Below are 16,418 nucleotides of genomic sequence, written 5' to 3'. Positions count from 1 at the left end.
AAAACATGTCCACTATACTTCTATTTCTGGGGTGGTGGGTTCACCCCACACACCCTTTAGCTTCTAGTAAAGTTATATAGCTACCTGTGAAAGGATAGCGCATGGACGTCATAACTCAGACTGTTACCCATTGTTCTGCAGTGACTTGCAAGCGGTCCGAAGGGGCAGATACTTAAAAGGAGATCCTATTCCTCCAGGCTGCTGAGGCCTGGAAGGGTGTGGAGTGGGCAGGGAAGGGGGCAGCCGTGCCAGCATCTTCTGGGCTCCTGCAGCCAGCTCACTGCGCCTGTGGGATGCTGCAAACGGATTGGCTCAACTGGACGTTCCTGTAATTGTCAAGCTTTGTGACCTCCTTAAAGAAGGATTAAGAAGCTGGGCCAGCATTATGGGTGCATACACCTCTCTGGGAGAGCACTTGGGTTGGTCATGCTTGTGAGAGGGAGTCCCCCTTCAGGTCTGCCCCCCATCCCCCCCGCCCCCTCTACCCTCCCCCCCACCTCCCCCCAGCCCCGCCCGGCAAGGGCACGGTGCCCAGGGCGCAGGCGCACTCACCCCCGGAGGGCAGGCCGGCGCAGCTGCCTCCGTGCTGGCAGGGGCTGCGCTCGCAGGCGTCAGGGTAGAGCACGCAGCCCAGCTTCAGCTCGGTCAGGCCCACCACCTCGGCGAAGCTGCTGCGCTTGTTCTGCAGCGGCAGTTCGTTGTTATTCAGCACCACGGAGTCCAGGCAGCCCTGGAAGCCGCTCAGCACCTGCGTGACCCGCGTGTCGGTCAGGCTGCGGATGTTATCCGCCTGCACCAGGGCCCCGAAGTAGATGGTACTCTCGGTGCTCAGCGTCTGGAAGTAGAGGGGCGCCCTGCGCCGCTCCACGTAGCTGTCGTCCAGGGACAGGCTCGTGAAATTGCGGTTGAGCTCCAGGAAGACCGAGTGCCAGCTCCCGTCGTTGACAGCGCGACCCGAGATGCCCAAGATTCCGGGGCCGCTGCCGCAGTCCAGCTGGAACCACAGCTTGCCGTCCACGATCTGTGCGGGAACGAACACCGCAGCGCTTTTTAATAGGCATCTGGCAATAAGTTCCTGGACACCCTGTTCCCAACCGGCCTGGGCTTTAGCATGGACAACGCTTTTGATCCAGCCATAAATCTGCTGTGGTTTGATTTTTAATAATCACTCTCCCTCCTCATTACAGGCCGTGCAAATGCATGCCTGATATTTCACAAATCTTCTTGTAATTAGCAATATGGAGCACAGGTTCAGAAAGCCACACTTAAATATTTAAGAATGCTCCTATTCGTTCCGTCTTCATCCTTTAAAAATTCACAGCTATTTCTTGTTTAGGGAGTCTGTTTATTCTCTGCACCCTTCCTAGTTACTACCAGCACAGGAATGATTTCTGTGAACTCATTAATATTAATTACAAGTATTTATTGAACATCTACTATGTGCTAAGCAACGTGCTAGGTGCTATGGGGACCACTGTGAGTAAAAGGAGTTATCACCTCTGCCCTCATGGGGCTTATATTTGAGTGGGGGAGATGGCTATTAATCAGATCAGCACAGAAATACATATGTACTCCCCAGGTAAGTTTGTGTGAACTCACTAATATTGATTACGAATATTTATTGAACATCTACTATGTGCTAAGCAACGTGCTAGGTGCTATGGGGACCACTGTGAGTAAAAGGAGTTATCACCTCTGCCCTCATGGGGCTTATATTTGAGTGGGGGAGATGGCTATTAATCAGATCAGCACAGAAATACATACATACTCCCCAGGTAAGTTTGTGTGACTGTGCTGTAGGGGAGAGAAAGAGGCCAGGTAGATTTCTTACTTCCCAGCTTCATACATATTTAAGATGTAAAAACCCTCCTATTAAACACTAGCCGTCTTCTTAAAACAGTTCTTCAGGACTGCTGCTCATCATTTAGGTTAAGATGATCTCACAAAGTGCTCAGGGCTTGGCCATTTGCTAAGAATGTATGTATATTTGATGACCTCTGGAACTCCAGAAGGATCTGGTTAACTGTTTACACCTTGTAGATACTTCCAGCCCCTGGTCTGGGGTCAGCTACAACAGAGACTTGCCTGCTTTTTTTATTGCACTGGTGCAGGGAGGGCATCCAAGCCCCCCCACCCTCAGCAGCCTGACCCCAGAGGGACACCAAAATCAGGAAAGCGTGCTACTGAAGGATGCTGGCGAGTTGAAAGCTGTTGGGCAGGTACTGGTCCTCCATGGAGACCCAGGTTCAACTGTTGCCGAGGAGACAGGCTGGCCTTTGAATCCTCTGTCGTCCACCCTCATCTCCATTTCTCAGAAATGCAAGATGGTTTGAGGATCCAGGGAATGAGGGCTGGACCCATGTCTAGTCAACAAATTGTTATTGGTCCATGAAGGAATTCACAGCTAGAAAACTGTGAAACAGAAGCTACTTTCCTGGTCTTTGTCCATGACCCAGCAAAAGGATCTCGTGGAGGCCAGTGTCTCAGTCATGCCAGGGCAGCTGGCCTTTACTTAGGATCTACGTATAGTCCTATGCAAAAACCTGGGTAGAGAACATGAACTTGTGGAGAAAGAGAGGGGAAGGGACAGAAGCGGAGGGAAGACAGACCTTCCAGGCACTAAGTGCCAAGGAGGTACAAATGTCAAGTGAATTCATAGAAATAAACTGAACCAGTCTTTCCAAAATGCGTTTGGCTACTGATAGATCTGTTAGGAATGATCGCAACGTCACCCACCCGCACAAATGGGGTATTTTTCTATGCTTCAGTATCTTCCGCAGACAACTAATTCTTAGGGGCTCTCATTCCTGCCCCTATGGCTCCTTGAATGTGTTGTCACCCTCTCTTCCTGCACGTAAAGTCTATGCCGCATAAATGTGTGTATATGAAAGGCAGGGGGCTCTGTGAATCAGGCAGAGCCTTGGGAATTTAGAAATGAGAAATCTAATTCTGGCTTTGTCATGTATCATCACCCAGGTCCCTTGGAGAGAATTGGTTGGCCCCTCTGGGTTTGAGACCCCCTTCTATGGAAAGCAGAGATAACTGCTGTGACTTATTTTACAAGGAGACTGACTGTGTCCACTGCAGAACGGTCAGCCTCCTCATTCACAGTTAGTACATACATCCTGCGCTCTGTAATGCAAATGTACGAACGTGAAAAGACTGGAGACAAATTTTAATTTTCTTTTCAGAGACCTTTCATGTGTAATCTTTGCTGTTGCCTTTGTCATTTTTGTTGTTGTTGTTCAACAAAATGGACTGAATGAATGTTGTAAATCATGCCAGAATACTTGCTCAGTGACAACTCCTGGATAATATCCATATCTTTATTTCAATGTAAGTAATCAAATGATCAAATGGGACTTTAGGGACTACCTGCCCCTGGCACAGTCCTTCTGCTGTTCTGCTCAGTGGCTACAGAGTGGGGTCCCCAGTCTATCAAGGAAAATCTTGTGGTGAGGGTGCAGTTCATCTAACGTTTGGAAAAGGATGTATTCAATTAATGTATTACTTGGTCCATTCCCCTCCCCAAACCTAATGCCCTACCTCTTGGGATAATAACCAAGTTACAAACTCATCCAGGAGAACTGACGTGGCTCTGACAGCCTCACATACATCGAAGTTCTATCACTAAGGAACATAAAATTCTCCCGCGGTAACACCGAGCATGGTTAAGTTTCCCTTTTTTTTTTTCCTGTTGAAAAAAATAAGAGCGGCAACACCGCTGAACGAATAGAAAGCCAGATGCCTACGTGAGCCTCAGGCTTTTGAAAACAAAAATGATTCGTACCTTCAAAATTCTAGGAGTTTGTAATTATAAGCCTTGTCTAGATGACAAACAAGAATGTTGATGCCAAAAGCTACCTTGCAAAAAGTTAATATTTGGCCATTTCACAAGTATATTATGCCAGGGAGAGGAAAGAACACTTTCATATCTGAGTCCTCTCATCTGGGAAAATTATACGCTGATCATATTTAGTTTTTCTGTCTTCAGAATAGGGTTTATCCAGTTTTAAAGGATCTCTCTTTTAAGAGGACAAAGCTTTCTCAAAGCAGAGGGCAAGCTATTTTAATAGAAACTGAGGTGTGCATGAAACTGTAAGAAAAGTCTACAGCAAGGATCTGAATGATGTGCGGGGGACGGGGGAGGGGGCAGAGGCAGGTAGGCAATGTGTTCAATGAAATGCATAATTCAGAGTGTGGCCCTAATGTTAACGAAATATGCAGGTATTCAGGGTTGTCTGAAATCAGTGATGTGCTTTAACCTGGATCTTCTGTGGCCTGGAGCTTGGGAGACAAGCTGTCAGAGCTATAAGAAGTCAGCTTGTAGGAAAGTAGGATTTTGAGTAAAAAGTATGAATTATGGCATAAAGTCTTACTGCTTCAGATTGTTGGTGTGTGGCTCTAGCAAATGCACCATCATGATAAAACTTTTAAGAGGGTTATTAAATATTCTTTGAAAAGCGAACTTCTTGAAAACCTATTTTTAAGGCAGCCATGAATAGCTATCTGGCATACACTAGATGCTCAAAAAATACACTTTGAATGAATACATGAATGAATAAATCTCAGTCCTTCAAATCTCTTCTTTTGATAAACACTGTTGTACTCCTGACCTGCTTGCCACTGCCAGAGGGCCAGGTCCACTGCTGATTAGTTTAGGCAAGTCAATGATTCTCTCTGAATCTCAGTTTCCTCACAGGCGAAAAAGTAGGCACTCACATCTATGCACAGGAGAGTGAGAATAAAAATATATGTACGTGAAAGTACTTCATAAACTCTTAGGTATTTCATTATTATTATAACGTGTAATTATAAGTTAGCTCACTTCTCAGTGATACGCTTTCGTATATCCTTGAAACTCTGGAATCTTGTGGGGTTTTCCTTGTTACTCTTCTGATATGTGTTGCAAGGATCTGGCTCTTCCAAGTGGACTGTTTTATAAACCAAATGAGCTTTCCCTGACTACTTTCCTCTTAGTCCTGGGGTCTTTTTTTTTTTTAATTTTTTAAAATTTATTTTTATTTATTCTTAATTTTTTTATTTTATTTTTTTAATAATAATGGCCAATTTTTAAAATTAATTAATTTATTTTTGGCTGCGTTGGGTCTTTGTTGTTGCACGCCGGCTTTCTCTAATTGCGGTGAGTGGGGGCTACTCTTCGTTGCGGTACGCGGGCTTCTCATTGCGGTGGCTTCTCTTGTTGCGGAGCACAGGCTCTAGGCGCGCGGGCTTCAGTAGCTGTGGCACGTGGGCTCAATAGTTGTGGCTCACGGGCTCTAGAGCGCAGGCTCAGTAGTTGTGGCGCACGGGATTAGTTGTTCCGCGGCATGTGGGATCTTCCCGGACCAGGGCTCGAACCCGTGTCCCCTGCATTGGCAGGCGGATTCTTAACCACCACGCCACCAGGGAAGTCCCAAGTCCTGGGGTCTTAACTAGCCATGTCTGAGAATCATCAAAATGAAGTCATGTTTCATCTATAACTTTCCCCAAAGATCAAATGTGATATTTCTAGATTAACAAGCAAGTACTTCTTGTGCTTCTGCTATAATATTGCACCTGAGAGACTAACATAGGGAAAAAGTTACTTGTATCTCTCCTGGTGATCTGACATGTTTCTTTTATAGGTTCAAGGACAGCCACAGAATCTATCCCACCATTTTCCTCCTGACTTTGGCTGCCAGGAAATTCAGAGTTATGGTCTGTGTTCAACTAACCCCTGGTCTAGATTTTTCAATGATGATATGATATTCTGTCCGTCCCTATTTCATTGGTTGGGTCTTAACCTTTTGTTTTCATCTTTTTTCAAATTCAAGTATAATTGACTTATTATATTAGGTTCAGGTGTGCCACATAGTGATTCAATATTTTTATACATTACAAAATGATCATCAGCGATAAGTCTGGTTACCATCTGTTACGATACAAAGTTACGACAATATTAATGACTACATTCCCTACACTGTACATTACATCCTCATGACTTATAACTGGAAGTTTGTACCTCCTAATCCCCTTCCCCTATTTTACCTATCCTTGTTTTCATCTTAATGGTGCTTTGATTTTATTGCATTTGAGTATTTATGGTAAGCCTGGAATCTCTTTTGGAAGAAGACAGGGTATCAATGGTAAACAGAAGAATGAGCGCCTTTACTGCTGCTAAAAGACAGCGGTGCTCCTTGTCCAAGAGAATGTTCACTTCCCGAGGTCTCCATGCAGTTCTTCAACTGTCTTCTGTCTTCTGTGCCCTTCACCCCACAAATCGTCTTAAGTACTTTTTAGGGAATGTGCTTTAACCGGGAAAATATAAACAACCAAGAGGTGCAGTTTAAACAGAGCATTTCAGCGTAGTCATTGAACCAAAGTGCAAGGCACATACTGTACCTAAAGCCAATGAAATTAAATCTTGCATGAGGCTGAAAATGTTAAGCAAACAGATTCAAATCCCCTAAGTGGATATTCCTGGCAACTGTAGGAAAGTATCTGCAATAGTTCAGTACAGCTGTGTCCTGCTTTGGGCAAAGCCAACATATGAAAAGCAAACTTACAGAACAGACAGATGGGGGGTGATTATTCACATCACAAAGGGATTAATGGAAGGGTTCCTTCAAATGGCAAGCATCCCTAGTTTATTAGAATTCCATTTATAGAGATTCAATTTACACAACTTTCAGAAACACGCTTGTTTCACGAAATACAATATACCTTAGGAGCTAGCGCTGACTAAAAGGTTTAATTATTCTTCTTTCCCATCTCCAGGGTTCTGCACATTTTAGACACTTGCCAGTGAAGTGTCAAATGGCAAGCTCCATTTTAGGATCAAGCCATTCATGTCCAATATTTTTGTTCTCTTTCAAATTTAACGCCATTTAAGAGAATTGCTAATAGAAAGTATTTGCCTCCTAAGGATGTTCAGCAACAAGCCTTATTAAAGCTTGAAGGGGAGAGGTAGAAGGTCAGCAACACCCAGGCACAGCCCCTGGGAGCTGGTACGTCTGAATGGGCAGAGCACCTTCCCAGTAATTATACAAACCCCACTGCTCAGGGCTATTTAGAAAGTGAGCTAAGGACCCTAGGCAGCTTGCTTCACAGGCTAGGAGGTTAAAAAGACAGAACTCAGGTTTCTGAATTTATATTCTTCCACCATGAAGATCTGGCTTGAGTTCATTGTTTTCTAAAACTGTGCATCCAGAGTGTTTATCTTGTTTTCTTTTGAAAACACTGCTTTCCTAACAGAGCTGAAATTATTCTCTGAGTTGAATGAGTCAGGGTATTGGGAGATTGCCCATGAAAATGGCCAACTTTAAACTCCAGCTCTGTGCTCACTCCCTCTGGACACCAAGTAATACCTGGCAGTACCAGAAGCAGGTACATAAAGGTCTATGTGGTAGGAGGAGCCACTGGCATTTAATGTTCTACATACTTTCCTCCCTCCAGGATTAAAGCCTGGGTCATCTAATCAACTTGGATGTGACCTAGCAACCAAAGAACAGAAGCTAAAAAGGCCCACCATGATCCCAGTTAAGCTTAGTGACAGAACAATAGGAAGGAGAAAATCGCCAGCCATTTCCACTTGGATGGGTATCTCCTACTGGACAGACTTCACCCATCTCTGAACGCACTTACGGTGGGCTGGCATAGCAGCCTGGTGAGAATAACGTTCAATTAAACATGTCTTCCTCCTACTTTTCCCTTCTCCTCCCATCCTGGAAGGCTTAATCTGGTCTACAGATGCCCAGATGTGATTCTGGATAAAATGAGTCATAGTTACAAAACTGAGAGCTGGGAAGAGCGTGGAGATGAAGAGCATGGTGTGAGAGACACTGGAAGGCAGGTGCAGGCCTGCCACTTATTAGCTGTACAACTTCGGGTAAATAACTTTACCTCTCTGAACCTCTATATGCTCCTTGATCAAATGGGGCTGATCATACATATATAACACATTTATTATATTAACTTTATGACACAAATCAAATGAGGCATGTCACGCTGTTAGTATTATTGTTGTTGTTTTCATGAAGGGACCAGAAGCTCTGACCTGACTACAAATGCCAGACTTGCTCTAAAGCAGCGGTGCCCAACCTTTTTGGCACCAGGGAACAGTTTCGTGGAAGACAATTTTTCTGCAGACGGGCTGGGGTGGGGTTTGGTTTGGGGAGATGGTTCAGATGGTAATGTGAACGATGGAGGGGATGTTTCAGAAGGTAATGCGAGCGATGGGGGGGGATGGTTCAGGAGGTAATGCGAGTGATGGGGGGGATGGCTCAGGCGGTAATGCGAGCGATGTGGGGGATGGCTCAGGCGGTAATGCGAGCGATGGGGGGATGGCTCAGGAGGTAATGCGAGCGATGGGGGGATGGCTCAGGAGGTAATGCGAGCGATGGGGGGGATGGTTCAGGAGGTAATGCGAGCGATGGGGGGGATGGCTCAGGAGGTAATGCGAGCGATGGGGGGGATGGTTCAGGAGGTAATGCGAGCGATGGGGGGGATGGCTCAGGCGGTAATGCGAGCGATGGGGGGATGGCTCAGGAGGTAATGCGAGCGATGGGGGGAATGGTTCAGGAGGTAATGTGAGCGATGGGGGGGATGGCTCAGGAGGTAATGCGAGCGATGGGGGGGATGGCTCAGGAGGTAATGCGAGCGATGGGGGGGATGGTTCAGGAGGTAATGCGAGCGATGGGGGGGATGGCTCAGGAGGTAATGCGAGCGATGGGGGGGATGGCTCAGGCGGTAATGCGAGCGATGGGGGGATGGCTCAGGAGGTAATGCGAGCGATGGGGGGGATGGTTCAGGAGGTAATGCGAGCGATGGGGGGAATGGCTCAGGCAGTAATGCGAGCAATGGGGGGAATGGTTCAGGAGGTAATGCGAGTGATGGGGGGGATGGCTCAGGAGGTAATGCGAGCGATGGGGGGGATGGTTCAGGCGGTAATGCGAGCGATGGGGGGGATGGTTCAGGCGGTAATGTGAGCGATGGGGAGCGATGGGGAGTGCCAGATAAAGTTTAGCTCACCCGCCTGCCACTCACCTCCTGCTGTGCAGGCCGGTTCCTAACAGGCCACAGACTGGTACCCGTCCACGGCCCAGGGTTTGGGGGCCCCTGCTCTAAAGGAAATCTGGTGCCTTTGGAGGGTTTCTGTGGCTGGGAATGTTTTAAAAATTTGGCTACTTGGGCCATAAGAGGGCATATGGAATCTTCTACAGCCCAGATCTCCAGCTCCTTCCCTGAGCAAGAACACAAGTGACCTTCAGGGGTCATTGGGGATAGACCCGTGTGATAGAAGAGGATACAGTCAGTCTTTTGAAAGGACCACCCTGCCGTGGAATTGATTAGGAAACACATTCTAATGAACTGTTGAGTGATTACAACTCAAAGGAGGCCGGCTCTTGAACCTACTCTAGACAGAGGTGCCCCCGTCTCCGAAGAGCTATTTCTGAAGCTGAATGTACAAAAGGAAATGGGGTGTTGGCACACTTCCCAGTTCTGCTGCTGCCCTGGCCCTAAAGTCGGCTTCTGGTTTCTGAACTTAAAAGACAAAATGATTTCAGACCCCAATCCAAGAGCCAAAATACTAACATGAGAACTGACTGCGGGAAAAGATAACCTATTTTAATTACCTTCAGAATGATGCAGGGATTTGCTCTGGTGTACATTATAATCCCATTGCTTTGCAGTGTTCGCAGACGCAGGGCCAGCTTAAAGTCCTCTTCTTTGCTATTTTCAGAAAGCCGGTATTTGATGTAACTGTTTCCAGCAAAGCTGAGAGAAGTGTGCCCTGAAAAGACCATGACGAGGAGATATAGATACTTTTAACATCCGGAAACGAGCAGGGACACGTGAAATCACCCAACAGCTACCAAGCACGTGGATGAAAGACCATGGGAAGTTAGGGAAGGCACTGAGGAGAAACCATGTTGCATTAAAAACTGGTTCTCCATTTCAGGTCACACTCTAATTTCAAAGTGAAAAAAAATTTTACTAGTCAGATGCTGAAAAATCTTAGTTCTCTCATGTCAAGGGCAACTTGGTATATTCTCTAACCTGAATTTTCTTAGTGTCACTAAATTCCCAATTCCTATTTTCTAAAATTAGCACTCTTAAAAGATATCCCTTTATGCCCACCCCTCATCACTTAGATATTTAAGAATTTTCAATTCTATGAAACAACGGAAAGACAAAACCATTCTCAAAGAATATCCATAGTCCCCAAGTATCCTAATGCAGAACAGACAACTTAGGTCATTTGCACAAATGTTGACAAGGATAATGATCGAAAGGAAGTTCATGTCTTGTGCAGTCACAGCTCTGCCTTTTGACCATTAATTTCAAGGCTCACCTTCCTAGAATCTTTAGTTGCACCCACATCACCCAATTCTGAGTTAACCCTCTCTTTTTTTATTGTCTCCAGCTTTATGTTTTAACAAGCAAAGTAACGGCTGAAAAGCTCTCTCGCTGGGGGGGAAGGGTAGAAAGTGTGGAAATATACCAAATGGATGATAATTGTGGACAATGAAGAGTTTTCCATATGGAAAGGAGAAGGGAGATGGGCAGAAAGGGACATCTGAAGTTAGGAGACTTGGCCTTATTGTCACCCTGCAGGCCCACCTGCTGTGCACACAGCAGGTGTGCTGGGGTGAGGTCAGCCTAAATATCTTTTAAGTCTAAGCCTTAGAAGCCTTCAAAGGCAAGTATGTGGGTGATCCCTTCAGTTCAGGGGCAGCTCCATTCTCGAAGTCAACTCTGAAAGAGCTTTGGCTTCCATTTTTAAGAACAGTGCTTGTCTTTGCAAAGGCTGAGTTTCTAGAACCCAGTGCTTAACAAGTGCCTTGCAAATACTAGGCGTATTTATTCCCATTATAATGGCTATTATAATCATCACTCAATAAATATTTCTTGGATTCCAAAATTGGTATCGGCGTGCCTATATTTGAAATACATCTTCTACCAAAAAAAGGGTTCTATTGGTACCAAAAATGAACAGGACTCTTTTTAGAGGAAAGAAGTGGTAGAGCATATGTGAATCAAAACAAGTATTGAAGTTGAGTGATGATCAGAAATGAAGGATCATTTGGATTGAAATAACACAAATACTGATTTTTTCTTCTTTCTTTAAGAAACAGAGGTGCGCACCTCCCTCTCCTTTTGGGAACACGCAGTTAGTTGTACATGTGCAGTGGAGAGTCTTCTTGATCTAGGCTGGACTTACCCTACAGAAGGTCAACTGAACTGGCTCAGCTTTACCTTCTGTTGAAAGGTGGAGGCTCTGAACATCAAAGGCTATGCCACAGATACTCCGACTCCTCTGCCTAACCAACAGCCTTCTATTTTCCATAATTTCACACCCTTAACATCCATGTGACATGACTGAAACACATGCTGTGACCTCCCATTATATAAGGAGCCCACAGGCATTGCATGTTTCCTGAGCACAGGCTGCAGCTGTAATAAATCTCAAGTATTTGAGGGGGGAGGCTAGCTGGGGTCCATTCGGAAGGAAAACGTTGCATGCAGACAGAATGTGAATTTAGACCCTCGTCATCCTGCCCCGCTCTGCACCTGAGCACTCTCCGAGCTTCCCCGGTGGACACTGGCAGAGGAACGGTCTCCTGCTGGCTTCGTAACCGACACACTGCATGTCCCCTGGACACGGCTTCTCCACGCAAGGATCGTTGGACCCTGGGCACAGTCCTCCTGTGACAGAGGGGAACACGCATGATCAGTAGAAAGGCAATCACTCTACACTCCAGGAAGTCCAGGAAGCACAGGAATGGTTCAAGAGCTGGACTCTACAGGCTCTGAGCTGAGAGACAAAGTGGCCGCCCAGAAGCAGGAATGCCTGTGTGAGCTTCACCTGGTGTGGGTGCCCATCAAACATCCCCACATCTGCCAAAAGCTCACTGCCAGAGTGAAGTACGTTGGGGACAAAGGGTCAATGGAGCTCCTCTGTTAAGGCTAAAATATGCTAAGGTTGGGACCGGGCCAACTTCTGGTGAAGAAAGATCATACCATGTGGGCTCTGGTAGTCTTTATTGGATGGGGCTCCTGCATACTGGGGGCCATTTGAATGCATCACTTGAGTTTAGACTTCTTCTATGCTCCTTGCCTGGAGCCCTGAAAATCTTAGGTAGACTTCAGAAGACGTTAGCTGTTGTTTTCAGATTGAGGGAAAAAAAACTTTTCTAAAGAAAAGTATAACTCATTCTAAATTGTGACAGCACAACTCGCATTGTTTCCCAATCCCTTCTGCTCCCTGCTATTGTATTGATTAGCTGTAAGTGTGCCCCGCTGGCTATCAAACATAGCAGAATTTTCCTTGGCAAAGGAAGGCTTCCTTTGCACCTGTTCAATGTTCATAGCACAGTGAGATGAAAGATTAATTCCTCAGAAAGGAAATTCTGGAAGGCAGATTAGCTGATTAAGGTAGAATTCAGGCCCCAAGGGAGTTTTTCAGAACTGTGGTGATGGCAACTATGGGTCCATTGAAGAAAATGCACTTTCCGAAGGTCTTGGATATTTCAAATGTAATTAGGCCAGAGTTTAGGTGGTAAAAGGACTGTAGAAAAGAAGACACAAATTGAAAACAACTCACAGTTGGGTTAGCAGTGGCCTGAAGAAGCACCTTTTCTCTGTGAACCAAGAACACACCGGGCCTTAGCAGTTATCTTTCCTCAGCAAGATCTGGCCCATTCTCTTCTTCCTTTCTATACCAACTCTTTCCTCCTCATTAAGCATATTATTCCATTATACAGTCATTTCTTTGTCCAGCAGAAAGCAGACATTTAATGCTAACTACACATAAACATTTTAGGAACTGTAATCCTGGAGGGGAGAGATGTAAGTAGCACTAGCAAACTCAGAGTTCATAAATCCTATTTTCCACTGGTTGAGAGCTCAGCCATAAAAGATACTCTTGGCAATGATCCAGCTTACAAAGTCTTAGAAGATGAAGGGATTTTTAACTGAAAATTTGGAATGATCTTCACAAATGGTTCTGAAAGACCTGAGTGCCCTGAAATACATCTTCCTCATTTCATTCCAAGAAATCTTTATTCCTGCCATGGATTTATCAGTATTTATGGAACCTAAAACAGCTGTTCAACCACCTTATGATCTGTTTCAAGTGGCTTTTGATACCAGATTTTTAATTTTCTAATTTTTAATTTTTTAATTTTTTTGGCCACACCATGTGGCATGCGGGATCTTAGTTCCCTGACAAGGGATCAAACCCGTGTCCCCCGCAGTGGAAGCGCAAAGTCTTAACCACTGGACCACCCGGGACGTCCCTTCAAGAGGCTTTTGATAACCAGTTTTGGAATTTTTGATGCATTCATCCAACAACAAAAAAATTTTTTAGGGCCAGCGAGGTAATAGGCCTGGACATATAAAGATGAAAAAAAAAAAAAAAATCCCATCTCTTCCTCCCCACAGGAAACAACACACACACAAACACATGATTACAGTACAATAAAGTAACTGCTTTGCTAGAGGTATGGGAGTGCGAGGGAAGCCCTAGAGGAGGAACAATTGTGTTTCCTGGGAGAATGTCAGAAGTCCTTGCAGAGGAAGAAAGCATTTTAAAAACTCTGGCTTGAAGGATGAGCTCTTTTGAGTCGCAAGGAACTGTGTTTCTTGGGAATGAATCTACCATCGTTAGTGGCTTGACCGCATGCACGTGTTAATGTTTACTAAAGGTAAGTTCACAACTCTCCCAGCCTACTCTGTGCTGTGATTGGATTCATTTCCGTTTCTGAGGCCTGCAAACTCCTAGGTGGCTCCTACCTGTTGACTAGTTAGCATGGGCTCAAAAATGGAACCACGCCACAGGGAGGTAGCAATGAGCATAAATGAATCACAGAATTCATCCCATCAAATGGATGTAACTCTAAATTACCTGGGCATTAACTTCCAGTTAGACATGGGAACAGTAATTTATGTATTTAAGAAGTCTGTTCCTTTCCATTCTGTGGACGTGCCTCTTCCCATGTCCTATTTTAGCCGGCCAAAAGATATCCTTTCTATAAATGTCTGTGTTTGTTTCTGAGATACAGCTCCATATACTGCATTCAGAGTCTTTTTTGCCCTAATGCAATGGCTACATTGCTTAGAAAACTTGCATTATCAGTAATGCAGTTTCAAAGCCTCTGTTTTAAAGGGGAAAAGAGGACTAGATAATTTCAAACCCATGATAGCAAGGCTATTTTCTCCTGCCAGGAGTTATGGTAAAAAAAAATAAGATAAAAAAAATTTAAGAAAAATAAAAAAAAAAAAACAACAAAAAAACCCAGCTGTGAGTGCATATAATAAAGGCTAAACACTGTATTTCAGAATAAGCACAGCATTTGAGTACTTCTCCCTTTTATTCACATAGTTTGGCCTTTTCTTTTACCACCAGTCCTGCCCTGGTAATTAGCATTGGGCTTCTCACTTTATCACCCATATCGCTTATATTGGGTTAAAGCACAGAGTCACTTAGATCAGTAACTGCAGTTCAAATTCACAGCTCTTTTTCTTCTTCTTTCCTTATGTCATAACCGTAGAACCCATATAGTTAAATTCATTAAATTAATGAATTGCGTTAGATCCAGTCGCCCTTATAAAAACTCTAGCTGGAAGACAGATAGAAAATATATTAATATATTATAATAAGTGCATTCTAAATTAATATTAATATAAATATTAAACATACAATAATGTATATTTCTATTCATTCCAGCAGTCATTGACTTTGATAGCTTATTTTTCCTTCCTTTTCTTTTCAATAGGTTTCCTAAGGCAGAAGGGACAGTTCTGGCAAGCGATCTGTCTCTCGATGCTTTAAAAATCCTAGGGGCGCCTCCTCCCTGCTTCCCAGCCAGGGGCGGGAGTAGCCATAAACGTTCTGGCTCCAGCTGCTGCTGTCAGTTTGCTCTGCTCTCTTGTGGCTCAAGGAAGTATGAAGGCAGATTAGAGTCTGGAGGTCAGTGTAAATGTAACATGCTCCTTAGCTGGGGGCAGATGTGAGCATGTGCACGAAATGCAGTCTTTTCCAAGTAGAGACAGACTTCTGGTTGCTGAAAAACAGGTTTCCCCAATCCAAATACTCCCCATATGCGATACCATAGTTCTTCCCTCTCTTCAACTATGATAAGAAATTAAGGCCTTTCTGAAATATTTATCGTGAGAGGGACTTGACCCTCATATGCCAACCCTGAACAATGCTGTGTGTCCTTTGACCTCTGATGTACCCAGGCCTGGGTCTTGGGGACACTTTCCTGGGGATAACAACCCTCTTCCCAGCCAAAGCCGTAAAGTTTCCAGCAACATAGAATCCAGTATGCTTTCAATGGGTGTTGAGGGGTTAACTTGTTTTTAGAAAACATATGCTCACATCATCCCCTTTGCAGAGAAGCACTCATACCTAGGAGACTTAAAGACCGTCTCTCTGGTGGAAGAAAGTGCCTCATCCACTCCCGTACAACCGTTAAGGGACGACAGTGTCTGCTGCCATTGGCTTCTGGGAGGAAGTTTATCTTATTAACTATCGTTAAATAATCCAGGTTTAATTAACTTGTGCTGTGATCAGTGACAGCTTGGGGGGAATGCAGGCTCTAGACCTTCACGCTCTGCCTCTCCAGGCACCCATCAGTTTGCTGCCAGAGTGAGCATGAAGGGAGAAGGGTCCCACTTTCTCAAACCAACTGACACCATTTGTGGTGAGTCAGGGCAGGGCAGGAGGATCAGATGTTTTTAGCAATTGTCAGAGCATAAAGCAGGCAGAGACATCTCTGTTTCCCATCCCTAGGTCCCCTCTGGAAGGTGGGGCAGTGTAATAGGAAAGGGTGCGGCATTGACAAGCAGCAGCCCTGGATGTTGGCCCTGACTAGTTATTCAACGTATTTCCTGTGTGGCTCTGAACAAGTCACTTGACTTCTCTGGGTCTTGCTTTTCTTTTGTGAAAAATGAGGATAATGATTCTTCATAGAGTTGTGAGCATTAGATGGGCTAATGTATGTGAAAGCAACTTGTAAAGAAAAAAATTTAGAGTAAAAACAAATTACTACAAGGTCCCCAAACTGGAGACACTAGCCTGACAATATGGCAGAGATCGAAACTCCCGTGTAATCCTTTTCTTGCTGTTCTTTCTGGGTCAGATTCACGATTTTTAAACTGACAGATGATATGAAATACTGTGTGCATGGGAGGAGCTTTGTATTAATCAGCGTCACAGGCCATGTGCAGCTGGGTCAGCCCCTTCACAAGCTTATCTTGGGCAGAGGTATTCTTTTCACAAAGCCTCTCTACCAGGAGAAATGTGCACATGATGTGGTCATTCATCACAAGGTTTCCCACCCCTGAAACTTCACTCGGGTGGAAATTTAGGTCACTTTCTACAGAGCTGACAATATACAATTCACTTGAGCAGAAGCTCAGAGCTTTGG

At 44.8% G+C, this 16,418-nt stretch overlaps 1 protein-coding gene across 7 annotated transcripts in view; it reads right to left on the bottom strand.

Moving 5' to 3' along the window:
• Window positions 1-16,418, bottom strand: part of FAT3 (FAT atypical cadherin 3) — a 702,395-nt gene that overhangs the window by 27,595 nt on the left and 658,382 nt on the right. For all 7 annotated transcript variants that reach the window (XM_082340432.1, XM_082340440.1, XM_082340439.1 and 4 more), the window contains 3 exons: window positions 11,557-11,691; window positions 9,618-9,775; window positions 553-1,021 (listed from right to left, as the gene is read on the bottom strand). In XM_082340432.1, the coding sequence (XP_082196558.1) occupies window positions 553-1,021; window positions 9,618-9,775; window positions 11,557-11,691 (762 nt within the window). The remainder of the gene's footprint in view (window positions 1-552; window positions 1,022-9,617; window positions 9,776-11,556; window positions 11,692-16,418) is intronic.

This window comes from Balaenoptera borealis, assembly GCF_965194805.1.
Source record: "Balaenoptera borealis genome assembly, chromosome: 11".
Lineage (NCBI taxonomy): Eukaryota > Metazoa > Chordata > Mammalia > Artiodactyla > Balaenopteridae > Balaenoptera > Balaenoptera borealis.
The sequence above is the reverse complement of the archived record's forward strand: the minus strand, read 5'-3'. Positions and strand labels throughout refer to the sequence as shown.